This window comes from Daktulosphaira vitifoliae, unplaced genomic scaffold, assembly GCF_025091365.1.
Source record: "Daktulosphaira vitifoliae isolate Bord-2020 unplaced genomic scaffold, ASM2509136v1 Scaffold_4, whole genome shotgun sequence".
NCBI lineage: Eukaryota > Metazoa > Arthropoda > Insecta > Hemiptera > Phylloxeridae > Daktulosphaira > Daktulosphaira vitifoliae.
In genome coordinates this window covers 19,857,986-19,875,681 of record NW_026099575.1, presented here as the reverse complement: position 1 = coordinate 19,875,681, position 17,696 = coordinate 19,857,986, and the positions used below count along the sequence as shown (strand labels likewise).

Sequence of the window (17,696 nt, the reverse complement as noted above, 5' to 3'; positions counted from 1 at the left end):
AATTAAACAGAACAAATGACTTAAATATTCATTTTCTACAAATTTAGAGTCAATATATGTATATGCACAAAAATGAGACGATACCCTTATTCAAAAGATGCGTGTGGACTTAATAAAAAAAAAAAAAATTCGTAGAACAGTTAAAATAAATCAGAAATTAAATCAGTATGGATCTATTATATTCATAATAATTACACATTACAGCTATTTGAAAATGGAATAATATATTTTATTAAAATTTTATACGAGGAAACTTATCACTGACTGCTCAAAATACCCAAATGCTGTAATAATTTTTAAAAAATGACCTCTCGAATATATACTAGCAAACACTAAAACTATACAAACATGTATATTTTACTCGTCGTAGAGTTCTTCTCCGGAACGATAGTTACAAATCTAAGATTGGAACTATAATGCCAGCTTAGCTCGTTTCCTATATGTTTTTGTAATTTCTGTTGTTTTTTTATTTTTACCGTTATTATGTTTTGTTTTTGTCATTGCTGTTTTTGTTTTTCAGTGAATGTGGAAAAAATTGATTAGAAAATTATTTTATTTAGATGGCTAAGTACAGAAAAGAGTAAAGTGCATTTTTGACGAAAATGAGTTAATTATGTAATAATAATAATGTACAGTGTAAAAGTTCACAAAGTAAAAATGGGATATAATAGTCACCGAATCGCATTAAAAAAGATAATTAAAAGAAACTGCTTCCCTAAAACAACCACAATAATTTTAAAATACTAATTCCTTAATAACACTTTCATATATTTTTTTTATATTTTCTGAATTTAAACATTTTTATATATAATCTTATTTCATATGAAAAATTGATTAATAATTCATGTTTACTGATATCACGATATAGTTAATGATTAGGGCAGAGGACTTAAAGCGCTAAAAGATCTAAATATGTAAGCACTTATGCACTTAAATTCTAAAATATGCTCTTAAATTTTTATACAAATATGGATCAAGTTAAAAACACGTTCAAATTGCCGTATAATCAAATTTTTTACATCAAAACAATAAATTATTTTGTTGTTACTTAAAAACTTTATTTTCCTATCAGGAATTAATTTTTGAACGACAACGTGTTTATAAATATATTGTTATTAACTCGTAGTTCATGCAGTTACGTAATGTAAGTCATTTTAATAGTGGTAGTGGGCGGCATGGCGAAAATTCCATGGAACAACATACCAGTAATCCATTCAATGGTGCAACCAGAAAGTAATTGTGGGAGGTCACCTATTTTTTTATCATCAAAAATTGTTTATTCTGAATTTATTTAAGAAACCTTCAATGAGTAAAAAACAATTTTTAAGTGGTTCCTCTACAAATCAGCTTCACCTTAAAATAACAATTTCTTTTATGTATTGAAATTTGGTAACAGTTAAATGAGGTAATAGTTCAACATATATCATTCGGTTTTTAAGCAAAATTACAACTTTTTATTTTTGTACTTCATCAATAATTGTAATTTTAGTGTGATGTTTTTCAATACGTTTGTGTGTTAAGTGTTCAGTTCTTTTAAGGGGATTATAAAATTCAAAAACCCTGTTGAAAAAATGATTTTTTTTTTTTAATATAATTAATTAGTTTAATATTAACGAGACTAAAAATTTACTGATTCCAATTATAAAGTAAATACAAATCTTGGCTTAAATATTTTCTAAGAGTATATTTCTTTTGTAATACCTATCGGTTAAATTACTGTTCATTTAAAATATGGTTCGATAGTAAAATCATAGATAAAATCGGTTTTATTTTATCTTATCTGTGATATTTTCCGTAGTACTCTATACGATGCCGGTAAAGTTGTTATTGATATCTAATAGCATCTGCGTACTTACCACGGTTTATATGCTGTGGAATAGACTTAAAAGTGTGATAAGTACTAACAAAAATCATACAAAATTCATTTTTATTATCATGCTGTAATAAATAAAAAAATATTTAAATCCAAAATACTCTGTTCTCTATGTCTAGTGAATATTAAATCTTAACACCCAAAATTAATTCAACTCTGTCATGTATTTCAATTTCACAATTAAGTATTTTTAATTTAACTATCGGAGTCAATATTAAGTATAAAAACAAAAATGTGATGAAATATTCATTAAATATATAACTATTTTTTCACTTCTTATAATTAAAAGATGAGTTGTTTTATGAGTAGATTTTGCAGGTAAATATAATATATTTACTTTTATAAATGTAAATTTAACATAAAGAATAGAAATAATTTTTATTTTTTAATTAATAATTTTAGTCATAGATCTTTAAGTAGATTGCACAAACTATCCAACTCGCGCTCTTCACTTATAAATCCACATTATTATCGTAGGAGAGCCTATAATTCAAGTGAATCATTGTTTTATCCAACAGTATTTACATTATCAGTAAGTTTAGCTGTAACTATATTTATATTAATCATTTTAAATATTTGATTAAAATTTTATCAATAAAAATTTTTTCTGTTAATTGTACATTTTACAACTATAATATTCTTATTATTTTAAATTTTAACTCTTACTTTTAGGTTAGTACTGGTGCAATTGTTGTAGCATCTATTTGTGAATATGAAAGATTTTCAAGTACTGCAAAAAAATTGTCAAATTCAATTTTTGATGAATTTTTTGTACAAAATGCTGAAAGAAACAATCAGGTATAATGTTACCGTTTGATTAATTAAATAATTGTCAATTTAACTTATTTTAATAATACAAGATTAGAAAGTTACCTAATATCACTCAAATTAAAAGACATGTCATTATTTATAGTTAATAATTAAGTTATGAGTTTATTATAATTCAATATTATTAATAGTGATATTTACATTTTCAATTATCATGATTTACACTTTTACAATTTTGTATTGCACATTAGATTTACTAAAAATTTTAAAACCCATATGATAATCTTATTATTTAAATCTTGCAAAGTTCTTATGCATTATAATTATATTTTAGAACTTTTAGAAATAACAAGCAAGTTGTGTAAGCTTATTTTTACTTCAAATATTAATTGCAATTCTATCATCTAACTTAAATACACTATTTATTTGAAAATACAAGCTCTCAGGATATATTTTATGAAAAAAAACCTAGCACAGTGGGGACGTGAATAGTTGGGTCAAGATGTTTAATTTTAAAAAATTAATGGAATATTCCAAAAGCTACATGATCTCCTATTTCCTAATAAATAACCTGATTACAAGTTTTATGATTTATAAGTGTAATATATATATAAAAGGAAATGGTTTTATTTAAAAAAAAATTATATCGCATAAAAGAAGAATATAAGAATATAGTACTTATCTTAAAAAAATTATAATGATTAATACATTTTTCAAAAAGTTATAACATTATAAAGTTAAAAATATAAAAAAGAATTTTTTTACAAAAATCATATTCTTTTTATTAACTTTGATGTCCATTTTCACCATGAAAACAAAATAAAGTCCTTTTTTTTTTATATATATATATTAAAGTATGTTACATATGCTTTAATTTAAGATATATATAAAAATGTCAGTATTTCCAGAACATTTTCAAAAATTGTGTTGAAAAAGTTCTACTTTCAATATGCATTTTTAAGTTTTAATTCCCCCTGTATTAAGGTAAAGGGTCCTTCTTCCTCGCCTTAATCCCAACTACTTGGGATTAACCAAACTTGGAAACCAAACCCTTATCCAAACTTCCACTTGACACGATCTCTCACATTAGCTGTCCTCAAATCACATTCTATAGCATCCCTCCATCTCTTTTTTGGTCTTCCTCTACCTCTTCTTCCTTCAACATTCATTTCTATGACTGTTCTTACAGCTTCCGATTCTTCTCTCCTCATAACAAGACCAAACCATCTAAGTCTATTTTCTTTCATCTTATCCATAATTGACGCTACACCTATACTCCCTCTTATATGCTCGTTCCTTATTCTATCTTTTCTAGTCACTCCACACATTCATTTAAGCATTCTCATCTCTGCTACACTCATTCTCTGTTCTACTTTCTTATCAACCGCACAACATTTTGAACCATACATTATGGCTGACCTCACTACAGTCTTGTAGAATTTACCTTTCTGCCTCATTGGAATTCTTTTATCGCATAAGACACCAGATGCTTCTCTCCACTTCAATCACCTGCACTTAATTCTGTATCTTACATCCTCGTTAATACCACCACTCTTTTACACAACTGACCCTAAATACTTACAACTCTTCAATCACATCCTCGCATATTGTCACTGACCTCCTCATTTCACCTACCTCGTATTCTCCTTTGTCAAACTCGTACTCTATATACTCTGTCTTACTTTTACTTATTCTTGAACCCTTTTCTTCAAGAGCTGATCTCCACACCTCTAGCTTTGATTAATTTCCTCCCTATTTTCTCCTATTAACACTATATCGTTAACAAACAACATGCACCACGGCACCTCTCCTTGTATTTCTCTAGTAATTTTATCCATCACTATAGAAAATAAGTAAGGGCTTAAAGCAGAACCTTGGTGCACTCTTACTCTTACCCGAAAACCTTAAATATTAAAGTATATTACATATGCTTTAATTTAAGATATATATAAAAATGTCAGTATTTCCAGAACATTTTCAAAAATTGTGTTGAAAAAGTTCTACTTTCAATATGCATTATTAAGTTTTGATCCTCCCCTGTATTAAGGTAAAGGGTCCAATTTAAAAAAAAAAGTATGTCGAATGAAAGAGGTATATAAATATTATTTCTCATAAAAGATTTGTATTGATCCATACATTTTTCAAAAAGTTTTAGCATTATTAAGTAAAAAATGTAAAATTAAAAGCGAGAATTTTAACACAAAAATAGCATACGATAGCCATTTCACCAAGAAGATAAAATAAAGTCCAAAATTTTTTATTTTCATAATAAAGTATATTACATAACCTTTAATTTAAGGTACATATAAAAGTGTCAGTTATTCCAGAACATTTTCAAAATTTAGTTTTTTTTTAAAAAGTTATCATTTTGAATCCTCCCCTGTGGGCATGTAAATGGTCGTATTTATAAAAATAAGTATGTCAAATGATTGCAAAGACATCATGCATCTATAAAAAAATTTATATTTTATTAATAATTTTTGAAAAAGTTATGGCAGTTTTAAGTAAAAAAAATTGAAAACATTAGCGATTTTTAAATTTGTAATTTTTTTGGATTTTTCCCTTATTTACAGGGATTGAGGGAAATTTTTTCAATTTTTAAGGGTAATATCTTCGACTAGATACAATTTGTGATCTTTTGACGTATCGTTGAAAGAAATCGGTTCGGTGATAGCTGAGAAAAAATGATAACAGACAAAAAAAAATTAACTAAAATAATTAAAAAAAAAAAAAAAACAGTAACATTAATACCTTCTCAGCTTTGCATTGAAGCTAAAAAAAAAATTGAAAGTTGTACAATGAATAAGTTTATTATGTTAAGAAAATTAAATTTTTGAGTATAGATAGCTTCTCCAATATATTTTTGTACCAAAATAATTTTATAAAAATTAAATTGACAGTTTTTGTTGTAATTTGCCCTTTCTCTGCTTAAAAAATCATTAATTTGCACCTACAATACTGTATAAATATCATGTCTATACATGTTAAATTGGTTGAAAATACATGTTAAATATGTACGTATAAATTAGCTATTATAAATTTGTTTATTAATTGAATAACAATTTTTTTTTTTTTTTGATAGAACATATTTTCACAAATTAAAAAGTTGTGGTATGATTTACCAGCTTCAAGAAAAGTGTTTGCTGTTATTGTATCAATTAATGCTCTTGTATTTTTTGCATGGAAAATACCACGATATGAATCTGTAATGATAAAATATTTTATGACTGATGCTCTTGCTAGTAATTATGTCACTAATTTTTAGTTATCAACATGTAAATTAAGTAATAATAAAATATTTTTTTAATATTCAGAAAAAATTCCAGTTTCATCATTACTTCTCAGTGCTTTCAGTCATAGCTCACCATTGCATTTGTTATTCAACATGGTTGCCTTGAATTCATTCTGTGCCGGTAAAAATTAAAATTTGTTAGTCAAATTATGATTTCTATTCTACAAAATTTTTGTTTTTTATAGGTGTTATACACCCTTGGGGCTCAATGTCTCCTGAAGAATTTAGTGCTATGTATTTAAGTGCTTGTGTTGTTTCATCTCTAACTAGTATTCTTTTTAGAAGAAGTTTTGGTTTGGTTGGCAATAGTTTAGGAGCTGTATGTCAAAAGAAATAATTAAAAAATCAAAATATTAATATATTATACTATTTAAATTTTACTAAAATAATTTTTTTAGTCTGGAGCGATCCTTACAGTTGTTAGTTATTTTGCTGTGACACATCCTAATGAGCAACTAAGTATAATTTTTTTGCCTGGTATTCATTTTGATGCTATTGTTGTAAGTTAAACAAATTACATTTTTTTAACCAGTATTTCATTGATCTATTAACTAATAATATTAGGATATTAAATATTCTAAAATTTTATTTTATTTTCTAAATAATAATTACTGTTTTAACATAACAGGGATTAGGTGGACTTATGTGTTTGGATACTATGGGATTAATACTAAGATGGCAAATGTTTGATCATGCTGCTCATCTTGGTGGAGCAGCGTATGGAATGTGAGTATATTATGTGCTTAATTTTTATCTGAAATTTTTTTTATTGCATGTTTCTAAAAAATGTATGTATCAATATTTCATTTAATCTTTATAAAATATCTTTATCTTGATTTTTAATGTTATATATTATTTTTACAGTTTTTGGCATAATTATATATCCAAATATGTATGGGGAAACAGAAAATATATTGTAGGGAAATGGATAATTGCCAAAACATTTACAAAGAAATTATTTGGACAACAAAGATAACGTTTAACAATAATAACATTTTAAATTGCTCTTCTACAAATATATTTTATTAATTCACTGTTGTTAAAAGAAAAAAATCAAGTTTAGAATAAATGTATATTTTTAATTTCAATTGGTATTATAATTTTTTTTATAATATGATAATAGTTAATTGTTTTACTTATTATTTGTTACACAGTTAATAGTTTATATTATTAATGAAATCTGATATAAAGGCAGGAGTACCATAAGGTGCAATATCTGCTCTACTACTATTTAACATATTTACAGCTGACCAACCAACTTATCCTAAAAAAATTGTAGTAGATTATGCCGCTGACAAAGCTATCATTTCTGTTAATGAAAATTCTCAAATAGCTTTAGATAATTAACAATCCCATCTTAATTACCTTCAATCCTGGTATCATGACTGAGATTTAAAATAAATGAAAATAAATCTTGTCATACTACTTTTACACATAGAAAAGGGCTCTGTCCACAAGTTTACTTAAATAATATTCAAATACCAACCTACAACATACCTTGGTATACATCTTGACCAAAAACATAACTGCTCACATTTTGGGGATCAAAAAAAAAAACGAACTTAAATTAAATTCAAAGTATACAAAATAAGATACTCGGCTTGTCACAAATCTACTACCTTACATTACAAACTACTCCTTACATTCAGACTTACAACTAAAGACAGTATTGCTAGTTACCAAGGAACACTACACTCGATACTACCATTCCTTTCTTAACCATCCTAATTCTTTAGTAAACGATCTTACTTTACCCACAATGCCTGGCAATCTTTCCATAAGACTAAAGAGGAAGTGGTGCAGAGATCTTCTTATCCCACAATAATAATAAAAAAAAAATAATAATAATCTAACTACTAAAAAATATCACTTCAAAAAGAGTGTTGTCGGTGGGTAGACTTCTCAAAATAATCATGTCAAAAAAACATTACCATCTTTTATACTTATCATACTAATATGGTATAGATTGTATAAATCAAATAAAGAAAAAAAAATTGTATTAATTAATATTAGAAATAATTTTTTAGGAAATTTAAAAATAAAAGTATACAGTAATTCATTTTATCTATTAAAAAAATTAATTTTAAATATCTCCATACTCTACTCAAGAGTGTAAATTATTGAAAAAAAAAATTCTCATGATAGTGTGTTTATTATTTTTAAATACATTTTCTGGACCATATAAATAAACATACTATTCTATTATGTTACTATAACATGTTTTATTTTATAAAAATTACTTAAATTATTAAAATTTAACAAAATTCTTAACTAAATATTTGTATTTAAGATATATTACTTAAATATAAGTAAACTAAAACAATAATGTGGCCAAATGTGAAACAAATATGTAAATTATTTGAAATACAACAGACATATCAGAATTCGTTTAACAATAAAAGAAATACAAAAAATCAAATTGATAACAGAACTAATATTAGTAATTTCTGCTTATTTAAAATTTTCATAAGAATTGTATTAGTAAGTTTTAATTTTTCAATATATTAAAAAAACATAAAGTTAAATTAATTTTACTAACTTTTTTTTAGGTAAGTGTTGTTGTCCTTACTATTGCAGCCATTATTGAGTATGAACAACAACCTAAGTTAAATAAGTGGAAAAGTATAACCATTTCTCTTGATTTCATAAAAAATATAGTATGTTAAAAATAAATTTTCTTATTCCAATTAAGAGCTCGAATAAGATGAATATGGTGTGATACTATCGAATAATCCTAAGATAGCATTTCAGTTTTATTAAAAATGCACTGAATATTTACTTATGATCGATCTTAATTTTGATTAGCTAATTTTTTGTGAAATTTCCGCCCATGCTCAATTTTTAAATGTTCATTATCTTGTTTTTAATAATTATGTTCATCTTACAAATTAAGAAGGGGTAAAAGAAGCCTATAGAGTCTATAAAGTATAGACTTATAAAAATATGAGAAAAAAGGTCTAAAGACCAATAATTTGTATAAAATTTAATATTAATATTTTAATATTTTTTATGAAATATATTTTTAGTTTCGATACAAAGTTGAGAAGGTATTAATTTTACCATAATGTGTTGATTTTTTTTTTTTTTTTCTGTCACTACTTTTTCTCAGCTCTCCCTGGACCAATTTTTTTCAACAATACGTCAAAAGATCACAAATCGTATCTAGTAGAAGACATTGCTCTTAGAAATTAAAAAAAATTTAATGGGTAGGTTCAAAATAGTAACTTTTTTTTACAAAACTCAACTTTTTCAACTTAAGTTTTATAAATGATCCAGAAATACTTGTTCTTTAAATATATGTCAAATTAAAGCTTATGTTATGTATTAATATTAAAAAAAAAAAAAATGTACCGACAACTTATCTTCTACTTGCATATGTCTGCCTTAATTAAAAAACATTCTATTTATTTTAAAATACTTATAAAAGGCTTTGTTATAGTAATGAATCCATCAGTTTTTATAAAATTTACATGAATCTAGCTTATATTTTGATTATTTTACATCTTTAAAGTTAAAAAAAGCGACTTTGAATTTTTGAACTAGCTTAAATAGTTTATTTTATAAAAATTATTCATGTCGATCACAGTGGTTACGTTATTAACTATACAGTCTTGTAAGTTCGGAGTACAACGTTTGAACCCCGCAAATTAAAATAACATTTTTATCTTAATTTTTTTTTTTTTTTTGAGGTGGAAAACAAAATCAAACATGAAAAATTGAATAATAAAAGTATATTTTTGACTATGATGAAATTTATTTGTAGACCATTTATTCATAATTATTTTCTGAAAATTTTTATATCAAGCCCTTTAATTTTTATACACGTTTGCTATAAAAGTAATAACTATTTTATAATTTTGTATAAATTCTCCGAAAAAATTACAATTCTAAATTATTAATATCAATCTCATACTAATTTAATTGCTATAATAAATATTTATTCATATATTATAGTTCTAAATCAAAAAAACTACTAATCAGGAATAATAAAGGAAATAGGAATTCATTTTGCTTTTGGTATAATCCACCAATTTTTTATTATTATTACATAGACATATTTATAGAAGAAGTATTTTTTACATAAAATACTTTTTAATTAAATTTCTGCTCACAAATAATTCAAGAACTTGCTTTTATATATCATTATGAGTTATGCAAGAAATAACCAAGTCATTTATTTTTTTTTAATGCTTCAAAGAGTTTAATAATTCCGTCCCCGTGGTTCAACAATAATTTTATGTAAATACTCATCGAGTTATAAGTATTGACAAATAATGAAAAATATGCTTTTGATAAAATTGTGCAAAGAAGCTATTAGCAATAAGTAAAGCAAAGTTTAAAAGGTATGATCAGTTGTATGATAGGCTAGGAACAAAGAGTAATGATGATGTGAAAAAAGGTTAAAAAAGTATTTTGAAAATATTACTGAAAGAGGAGTATACAAAAGAGACAATAGAGGATATCTCGTGGAATGAGAGATTGGTAGATTTAATTAATCAGAAAGAGGTATGCGAGGCTGTAGCATCAATGAAACAGAATACAGTATTAAGAACAGATGAAGAGCTAGTAGAAGGAAAATATTAGACGATGTTGATATAAGGTGGTTGAAGGATCTTTTTAATAAAATTTTATTAGAAGGAAAAATGCCAAAAGAATGGAGGAATAGTACTGAGGAGCTATCCTTACAGTAGTTAGTTATTTTGCTGTGACACATCCTAATGAGCAACTAAATATAATTTTTTATTGGCATAAAAAAAATTTGCACACATTTCGTCAATCTACCAAACAATACAATGTTAATATAAAAAAATTTAACGTGTTCATCTTTTCAGTCTTCCGAAGCTCTCCACTGATTCCTGTATAAGGTTTCAATACTAATAAATTTATTTCAGGGTTGCATTTTGGTGCGGAACCCCGAGCGACACTAAAATGTAATAGTCATAATTGATAATAAACACTCCGTGACTGTGATAGCGATGTCATAAAAAACTAAAAAGTGAAAAATAAATATAGTTTAAAACAACTGAAAAACACGCTTTTAAAGAATATCGAACTAAAAAGTTAAAAATAATTTTTAAAATAAGCTTAAAACAATAATGAACGAAAAATACTATTATTATTGTGCAAAAAAGGCTTTGTGCCATATTTTTATTTATTGAGTGTCAGACGCTTTTTTCACAATAATACTGGTATTTTTCGTTTTTTATTGTTTAAAGCTTATTTTTTTTAAACTATATTTATATTTTGATGAACAAAATAAAAAAATTTCTGAGCGACAGAATTGAGATCCCTGGGCGGCAAAATTCATAAATGATGCTCTGAATTATTTCATTCTATTTAATAGTAATTTTTAATTTCATGGATAATATAAGTTAGACTTGAGTAAAGCATAAACCCTAGAGGATCTTGCGTTGAAGATTTTTTTTGGAAAAAAAAATTTCTTACGTAAATCATTCTCCGACATATATATGACAGACAATGGCCGAAGTTTCTAAAATTTTTACCAAATAATCACTTTTGAATAATTACAATGGAAACTTCATTATATAGTTTATTCTGAAGTTTAAATTTTTTCATATTTATTTTAGATACAGAATTTAAATAATATTGTTCAATTTATAAGATTACCGAAAAATTATAATCCAAGATTAATAGCCTTTACAATTGTGACATTTTCAAATATTGCAATTTTTTTTATTGATAATATATTTGAATTCAAATTGGGTATGTATGCAATATTATATATTACATAAAGAAAACGTTTCACTATGTATATATTTTTATCTTGTAAAATTAAAATATTGACATATCACATATGCTTGATATGTATAACAAGCATTAGCTGTAAAAATTTAATATAGTTTATTTGATCAAAATATTATTTATAATTACTTGGTTATAATGATGTATAGTCTCAAATAAGTAATTTGTAGTCGTTAAACTTTCTTAAAAAATTAAATAAATTAAAAAATACAATAAAAAAAGATGGAAAACAATGTTTTTAATTACACTTTTTAACATTATTTTTTATACATTTTGATTTATTAAAAATTGTCAAATTATATTTGAAGGAGATTCAAAGTCATTTACGTCCCTATTAATGAGTTCATTTTGTCATGAAAATCTATGGGATTTAACATTCGCCACTTATTATTTATATCAGACACTTTATGGAATAAGTAAGTTTAATTTTAATGTCTAAAACATATTATTTATTAATAAGTAGCTAATGAACTTATAAAGTAAATGCGTAATCATAAACAAACATGTTCTGAATTCAGTGGGTTGATAGACGTTCAAACTCTCCGTTCTCCTGAAAAAATCCTGAGCACTTGAAATTTACTATCTTCATGAATTTTATGTGTCAAACGTTCTATGTGCCAAAAAAGTGAAAAATTGTTTTATTTCTGATTTATGTTCTATGTGCCAAAGGTCACAATCTTGTATGTGTTTCAAGTGTCAATTAAATTTTTTACTTGTACAAAATTGCGTTCATAGATTGTATTTGTTCTGTGAGACATGCTCATTGTTACCTGTACGTTTTAAGTGCCTTGGGCGAATATAATAGTTTAATGATAACAAAATTATGATATAGTCCGTTATATTTCAAAATAACTAATACTGGTGTTATTGTACTCGTTAAGTTTTCTTTTTATTTGCTTAGTTGTGTTATTATGGATACTGAAAGTATCCATATTTTACGAAGCGGTAAAAAAAGAAGAAATGATTAGACTATCAAACGTTAGTAGTTTTGATGTTATATTTAATAAATATGGGGATATTTGATGAGATTATACAAACATTTTTGATAAGTGGCCACATTTCTTGGATTGTGATCGTGATTTTGCTATTATCGAAAAGAGACGTAGAGTTTTTCAAAATTTCACTCCTTCTGATTTACAAGAAATGGTTAGAGCAGCAAAGTTGACAAATCCATTTCGAGTTATTCCAATGGATGAAAACAACTTTTTCTCATTTAAAGACATTGCTAACAATTTTCTTAACACAACCAAGTTTCCAATTTCTATATGTTCGATAATTAAAGTTTCATCTCTAACTCCCAAAAAAATCTATTATAAAAAAACATTTTCAGATGAAGAACTTTAGAAAGATTTTAACGTTTTTAAAAGAAATGCTACTATAGACCAACTTAAAAATCAGACATTTATACCTATACCGAAACCCACATTGTCGTCAGAGAAGAAAAAAGATTTGTTGGCCATGATTCCTTTTTTACCTGATAAGCACAGAAACTTCTATAAAAATATAATGTCATGAATTAATTTTTTTTGCTATTTATTATGATGTTGCTATGTTCTAATTATGTTTAATCTAGATTTTTTTTTAAATTATTATTAGGTTTGTTAATTTATTTTTCAATTTGTGATACTCAAGAAAGCTACTGTTTTCTTTTCTTGTTACATTTTTATATGAAGAAAAAATTTTATTTTACGTTTTGAGATTTACTGACAATGTCATGTTAGATTAAGAGTATTTTTTATTTAAGTTTGTACATTTATTTTTCAATTTGTGATACTCAAAAAAAGTGTTGATTTTTTTACATATTTTATAAAAATATATATGAAGTCTTAATAAAATAAAGAATGATTTTCTGTTATCTATAATAAAATATTGGTACTTGGAACGATAATATTATCACATTATTTGGAACTTGGAACTTTAATATTATAATTCTTGGCACTTGGAACTGTCATTAGCAAATGTTTAATTTATACTAATATGAAATGACAAAATAAAATAATAGAAATTTATGAGGCTATTAATATAGTGTAACTATAGCATAACATATATTTTTATACAAAATTATAAGAAAATTTTTAATTTGTGATGTTTTTTGTGTTTTCTGAACAAATATTTTTTTGGCACATAGAACGTTTGACACATTCACTCTTCAATTATTAAATCTAAATTATTTTATTTAATCAGATTCTGTAAACATTTGGCCTTTTTACATAACACGATTTTACATTGGGATAGAAGAATTTTTTGTCCTTTACTTAATTGCAAGTTTTATGATAGCTTTTACAAGATATGTATTTATGCAAAAGTTACAATTATGTCATTGTAAACAAGGTTCAGTGAGTATTTAACTTAAAATAATTTTTTTTCTTAATCGAATACTCAAAAAATTTATAAGACAGTAAATTTCATATATTTAATATTAAAGTTGAATCTTTATTTGATTTTATATTACACACACTATGTTATAACTTTTACACTAGTGTCGTATGGTCTACAGCATGACTTAACACACACATAAACAAAGGTACTAGTATTTAAAACTGAAAAAAAACGCTTCACTGAAATCTTATCTGGCTAGGATATAGGAAAACATATACTAGATTAAGTTCAATTACAACACAGTGAATTATTATAGAATATTCTATAATTCAAATTTTAAAAGTACACTAAAATAAAATCTTAGCAAACATGGTCTCCCACGGCCTGCTGTTGATAGATTCTCTGAGAAGTCAAATTAGTTATACTTAAAAACATATTCATTTATTATAATAATTCATTATTTAACTAATTAAAATCAAGTCAATGTTTAACAATCATAAATAAATTACATAACTATATTACACATACTACACTAGATTAATTGTAGAAGGTTTACAGGTTAATAATCCCCTCATGACAGTTGATATAGTATGGTAAAAATACAATTTTTTTACTTAGGGGGCTATATTTTTATAACAAATTTACCATGTATATTTTCTAAGACAAAATCTGAATCATGTCATTAATTCTATAAAAAACCTAGAGCATTTTTTTTCTGTTGGAAGAATTAACTTTTTATCCTTTCCTGTAATAGGTATAGTTACAGAAGTTTATAAGTTTTTGTTAACATAATTTAATTATAAAACTTATTAATAATTACCATAGGGCATACATTTCTTCAGTGTAACTAAAAGCGATTTAATTAATACAATTAAGTTTAAGTTCTTTTTATAATATTAAAACTTTTAAAATTAATAAAAATATTTAATTGAAATGTTTATTTGAAGTTAGGCGCAATATCCGCTGTGTTGGGATGCCTAACACATATTCCATCTTATAAACAGATATTTTTTGGATTGATATACCCGGACATCAACAGTATTAATTCATGCGAGGTATGTACTTAAATCATATATATGTTAGTATTAAAATTATGAACAGTCTCAAGTATTAGGGAAGATTCTTGATAGTTTTTATTCATAATTTATCAAAATTATTTCATACATTTTATCAATTACATAATTAACGATAAATATTTAACAAATAAAAAGGTTTTATTAATAAAAATAAACGAATAAACATAACTTTTTTTTATATTGACAACTTAAGTAATTTACTTTTATTAGATATAATATTTTTGAAAATCTGATCCTTTATCTGCTCATAAGAGAGAATTCAAAATAGCAACTTTTTTACGAAACTCAACTTTTTCAACTTAACTTTTGAAAATGTTCCGGAAATACTGGATCCTTTAAACATATTTCAAATGAAAGCTTATGTTATGTACTATAAATTAAAAACAAAAAAATTTGTCCCAACGACTTATCTTCTACATGCAAACGAATACCGCAGTTAAAAAAATGCTATTTTTGTGTTCAAATTTAATTTTGTTTGTTTATTTTAAAATACCTCATAAGAGTTTGCCATATTAACGAGTCCACCAATTAAATAAGAATAAATTTATACTTATTTTGATTATTTTGCTTCTTCGAAGTTAAGAAAAGATTTTTGACTTTTTAAAATCATGAAAATTTGTATAAAAAGTAGAACTTTTTCAACTTAACTTTTGAAAATGTTCCGAGAATACTACGTCTTTTAAATACATGTTAAAATAAATCTTATTTTAAGTACTAGAAGTCCGAAAAAATTTGTACCGGCGACCTATTTTCTATGTGCAAATGACAATCGAAGTAAAACAAAAAATAGAAGTTAATTTTGCTTTTGGAATAATCCACCAATTTCTTAAAATTAAACACTTTCAGATATCATCTATACTTGTCCCACTATGTTACGTCCATACTGTGCTACGACCTCACTGTGTTACCGTTTTTTTTATTATTTATCACTAAGAAGAAAAAATTTTTTTTTAAAAATTCAAAATAACTATTTTTAGCCCTTTAAAAAAAAAAAAAAATGTTTCGATAACAACTATAAGAAAAACCCTTTAGCAACAAGAATTTTAATATTTATATTGGGTATGTAGTGAGGATAGGTGTAGTTTGTATTGGTATACGTATATTTCGCTCGCATTCCATAATTACTTAATGTATTGTAATACTTGTAATTGATTGAGTACTTATCCTGAAGTTACTATAAATTTTTTTGCAAGAAAAGCGCTAAAAACTGACTATTTTTAAATTTAGAAAAATTCAAATAAAAATGATTTTATTGTTAAATACATGTAATAAAAAATATGATTTTAACGTAGTCCAAAAATGCATAAATTATTTTGGAAAAATTTATAGCGAAATACAAAATGTATTAAAAGTTATAAGAATTATCAGTTCCACTCTGTATATATATTTTTTCAGATATTAAGTATTTTTATGGCATTCAGTATAATTGGACTGCATTTAAAACAATTTAAATTGGATTCATTAAATATTGCAATAGGATATCTTTTTGGAAGGTGAATTTTATTTGATTATTATAGCTGTAGTTGTTAAATATAAGTATTTTGTAATTAAATGTTTTGACGAAAAATATTTATAAATTAGAATTTACAACACACAGGTCGTCGAACCTGTATAATATATACACAAAAAGATGGCGAAAATTATTTAAAACAACTTTAATATTTTGTTGTGTTTCAGATTTTGGAGAGTATTGGGTTCAGTTTACATCTGGGGAAATAGAAAATTCTTAATAATTGGCTGGATTCGTTTAAAAAAATTATTTTAAAATCATACTTAAAACAAATTAACATTGCAGTGTTCGAATTTCATATTCTTAATAAAATCTTGTACATTCTTTTAATATTTGAAAATATTAATAAATAATACTTTACATATATTTTGTTTTGAAAAATAATTATTGATTAAGATTTCAATTACGTTACGATTATTAAATAAGGATAATTTATCTAAAAAGTAATGGTATCGATAAATGGCTCTTAGCTTCTTGTAATCAAAAATAATAATAAAATAAATAATGATTTATAAATGAATAAATTTCATAAAATTATTTTTTAATATTTCTATATATCCGACCCTGTTTAAAATTATGAAGTGTACATTACAAATAGACATTTAATCAAGAAAATAATATAATCAAAGATAAAGAAATATTAAAGGATCAGTGATGACTTAAATTGATTTATTTTTTAGACGATAAATTAGATTACCTGCTAAATTGGATTATAAAATAGAGATTTTTATAAAAAAAAAACTCAACCCAATGGGCTTGCGGTATAATAAGAAGCGGCATAGTCGGACAAGTATAGATAATATCTGATTGTGATTCACATTACAATTATAAAAAACGCTTTGCTGTAAATCTGTTATAATTCACAATAATTTATATATTTCATAATTTATATTTTTTAAAGTTTACTCTAATATTAAATAAATGATTTTCTTAATTGAATAAAAATTTTTTTTTTTTACTATGAAATTCGATTTATTATATTAGAACAATCATCGAGATAAAATGTGTTAAAAAGTATTGCAGTTCATTTCAAAAGCTGTAATTTCATATAGTATCAAAGGACATCGATGTTTCGTAACATGTTCAAATTTTTTT

General features: G+C 24.7%; 2 protein-coding genes across 4 annotated transcripts; both read left to right on the top strand.

The window, feature by feature from the left end:
- The first annotated feature begins 1,225 nt into the window (after positions 1-1,225).
- LOC126903542 (presenilins-associated rhomboid-like protein, mitochondrial) lies at positions 1,226-7,021 on the top strand. Of its 3 annotated transcripts, XM_050681734.1 has the most exons (11): positions 1,226-1,405; positions 1,993-2,087; positions 2,163-2,191; positions 2,276-2,405; positions 2,546-2,671; positions 5,724-5,883; positions 5,956-6,054; positions 6,119-6,252; positions 6,332-6,433; positions 6,562-6,659; positions 6,798-7,021. In XM_050681734.1, exons 3-11 carry the CDS (start codon positions 2,163-2,165, stop codon positions 6,907-6,909), a joined length of 990 nt encoding a protein of 329 aa, XP_050537691.1. In that variant the 5' UTR covers positions 1,226-1,405; positions 1,993-2,087; the 3' UTR covers positions 6,910-7,021. The 3 variants fall into 3 exon arrangements, with proteins under 3 accessions (XP_050537691.1, XP_050537694.1, XP_050537692.1); XM_050681735.1 differs by lacking the exon at positions 1,226-1,405 and having other exon boundaries at positions 1,732-2,087; XM_050681737.1 differs by lacking the exons at positions 1,993-2,087; positions 2,163-2,191.
- A 1,208-nt stretch (positions 7,022-8,229) lies between these two features.
- Positions 8,230-16,939, top strand: LOC126903543 (presenilins-associated rhomboid-like protein, mitochondrial). The gene is made up of 8 exons (XM_050681738.1): positions 8,230-8,414; positions 8,483-8,590; positions 11,522-11,657; positions 12,005-12,112; positions 13,881-14,032; positions 14,963-15,070; positions 16,487-16,584; positions 16,769-16,939. The coding sequence occupies exons 1-8, from the start codon at positions 8,259-8,261 to the stop codon at positions 16,854-16,856; spliced, it is 954 nt and encodes a 317-aa protein (XP_050537695.1). The 5' UTR covers positions 8,230-8,258; the 3' UTR covers positions 16,857-16,939.
- Positions 16,940-17,696: the final 757 nt, after the last annotated feature.

Coding starts and splice junctions, on each gene's coding strand:
- LOC126903542 (XM_050681734.1), top strand. CDS start 2,163: ATGAGTTGTTTTATGAGTAGATTTTGCAG. Junction 2,192..2,275: donor TTTATGAGTAGATTTTGCAG/GTAAATATAATA, acceptor TAATAATTTTAG/TCATAGATCTTTAAGTAGAT. Junction 6,660..6,797: donor GGTGGAGCAGCGTATGGAAT/GTGAGTATATTA, acceptor TTATTTTTACAG/TTTTTGGCATAATTATATAT.
- LOC126903543 (XM_050681738.1), top strand. CDS start 8,259: ATGTGGCCAAATGTGAAACAAATATGTAAATTATTTGAAATACAACAG. Junction 12,113..13,880: donor TCAGACACTTTATGGAATAA/GTAAGTTTAATT, acceptor TTATTTAATCAG/ATTCTGTAAACATTTGGCCT. Junction 16,585..16,768: donor ATAGGATATCTTTTTGGAAG/GTGAATTTTATT, acceptor GTTGTGTTTCAG/ATTTTGGAGAGTATTGGGTT.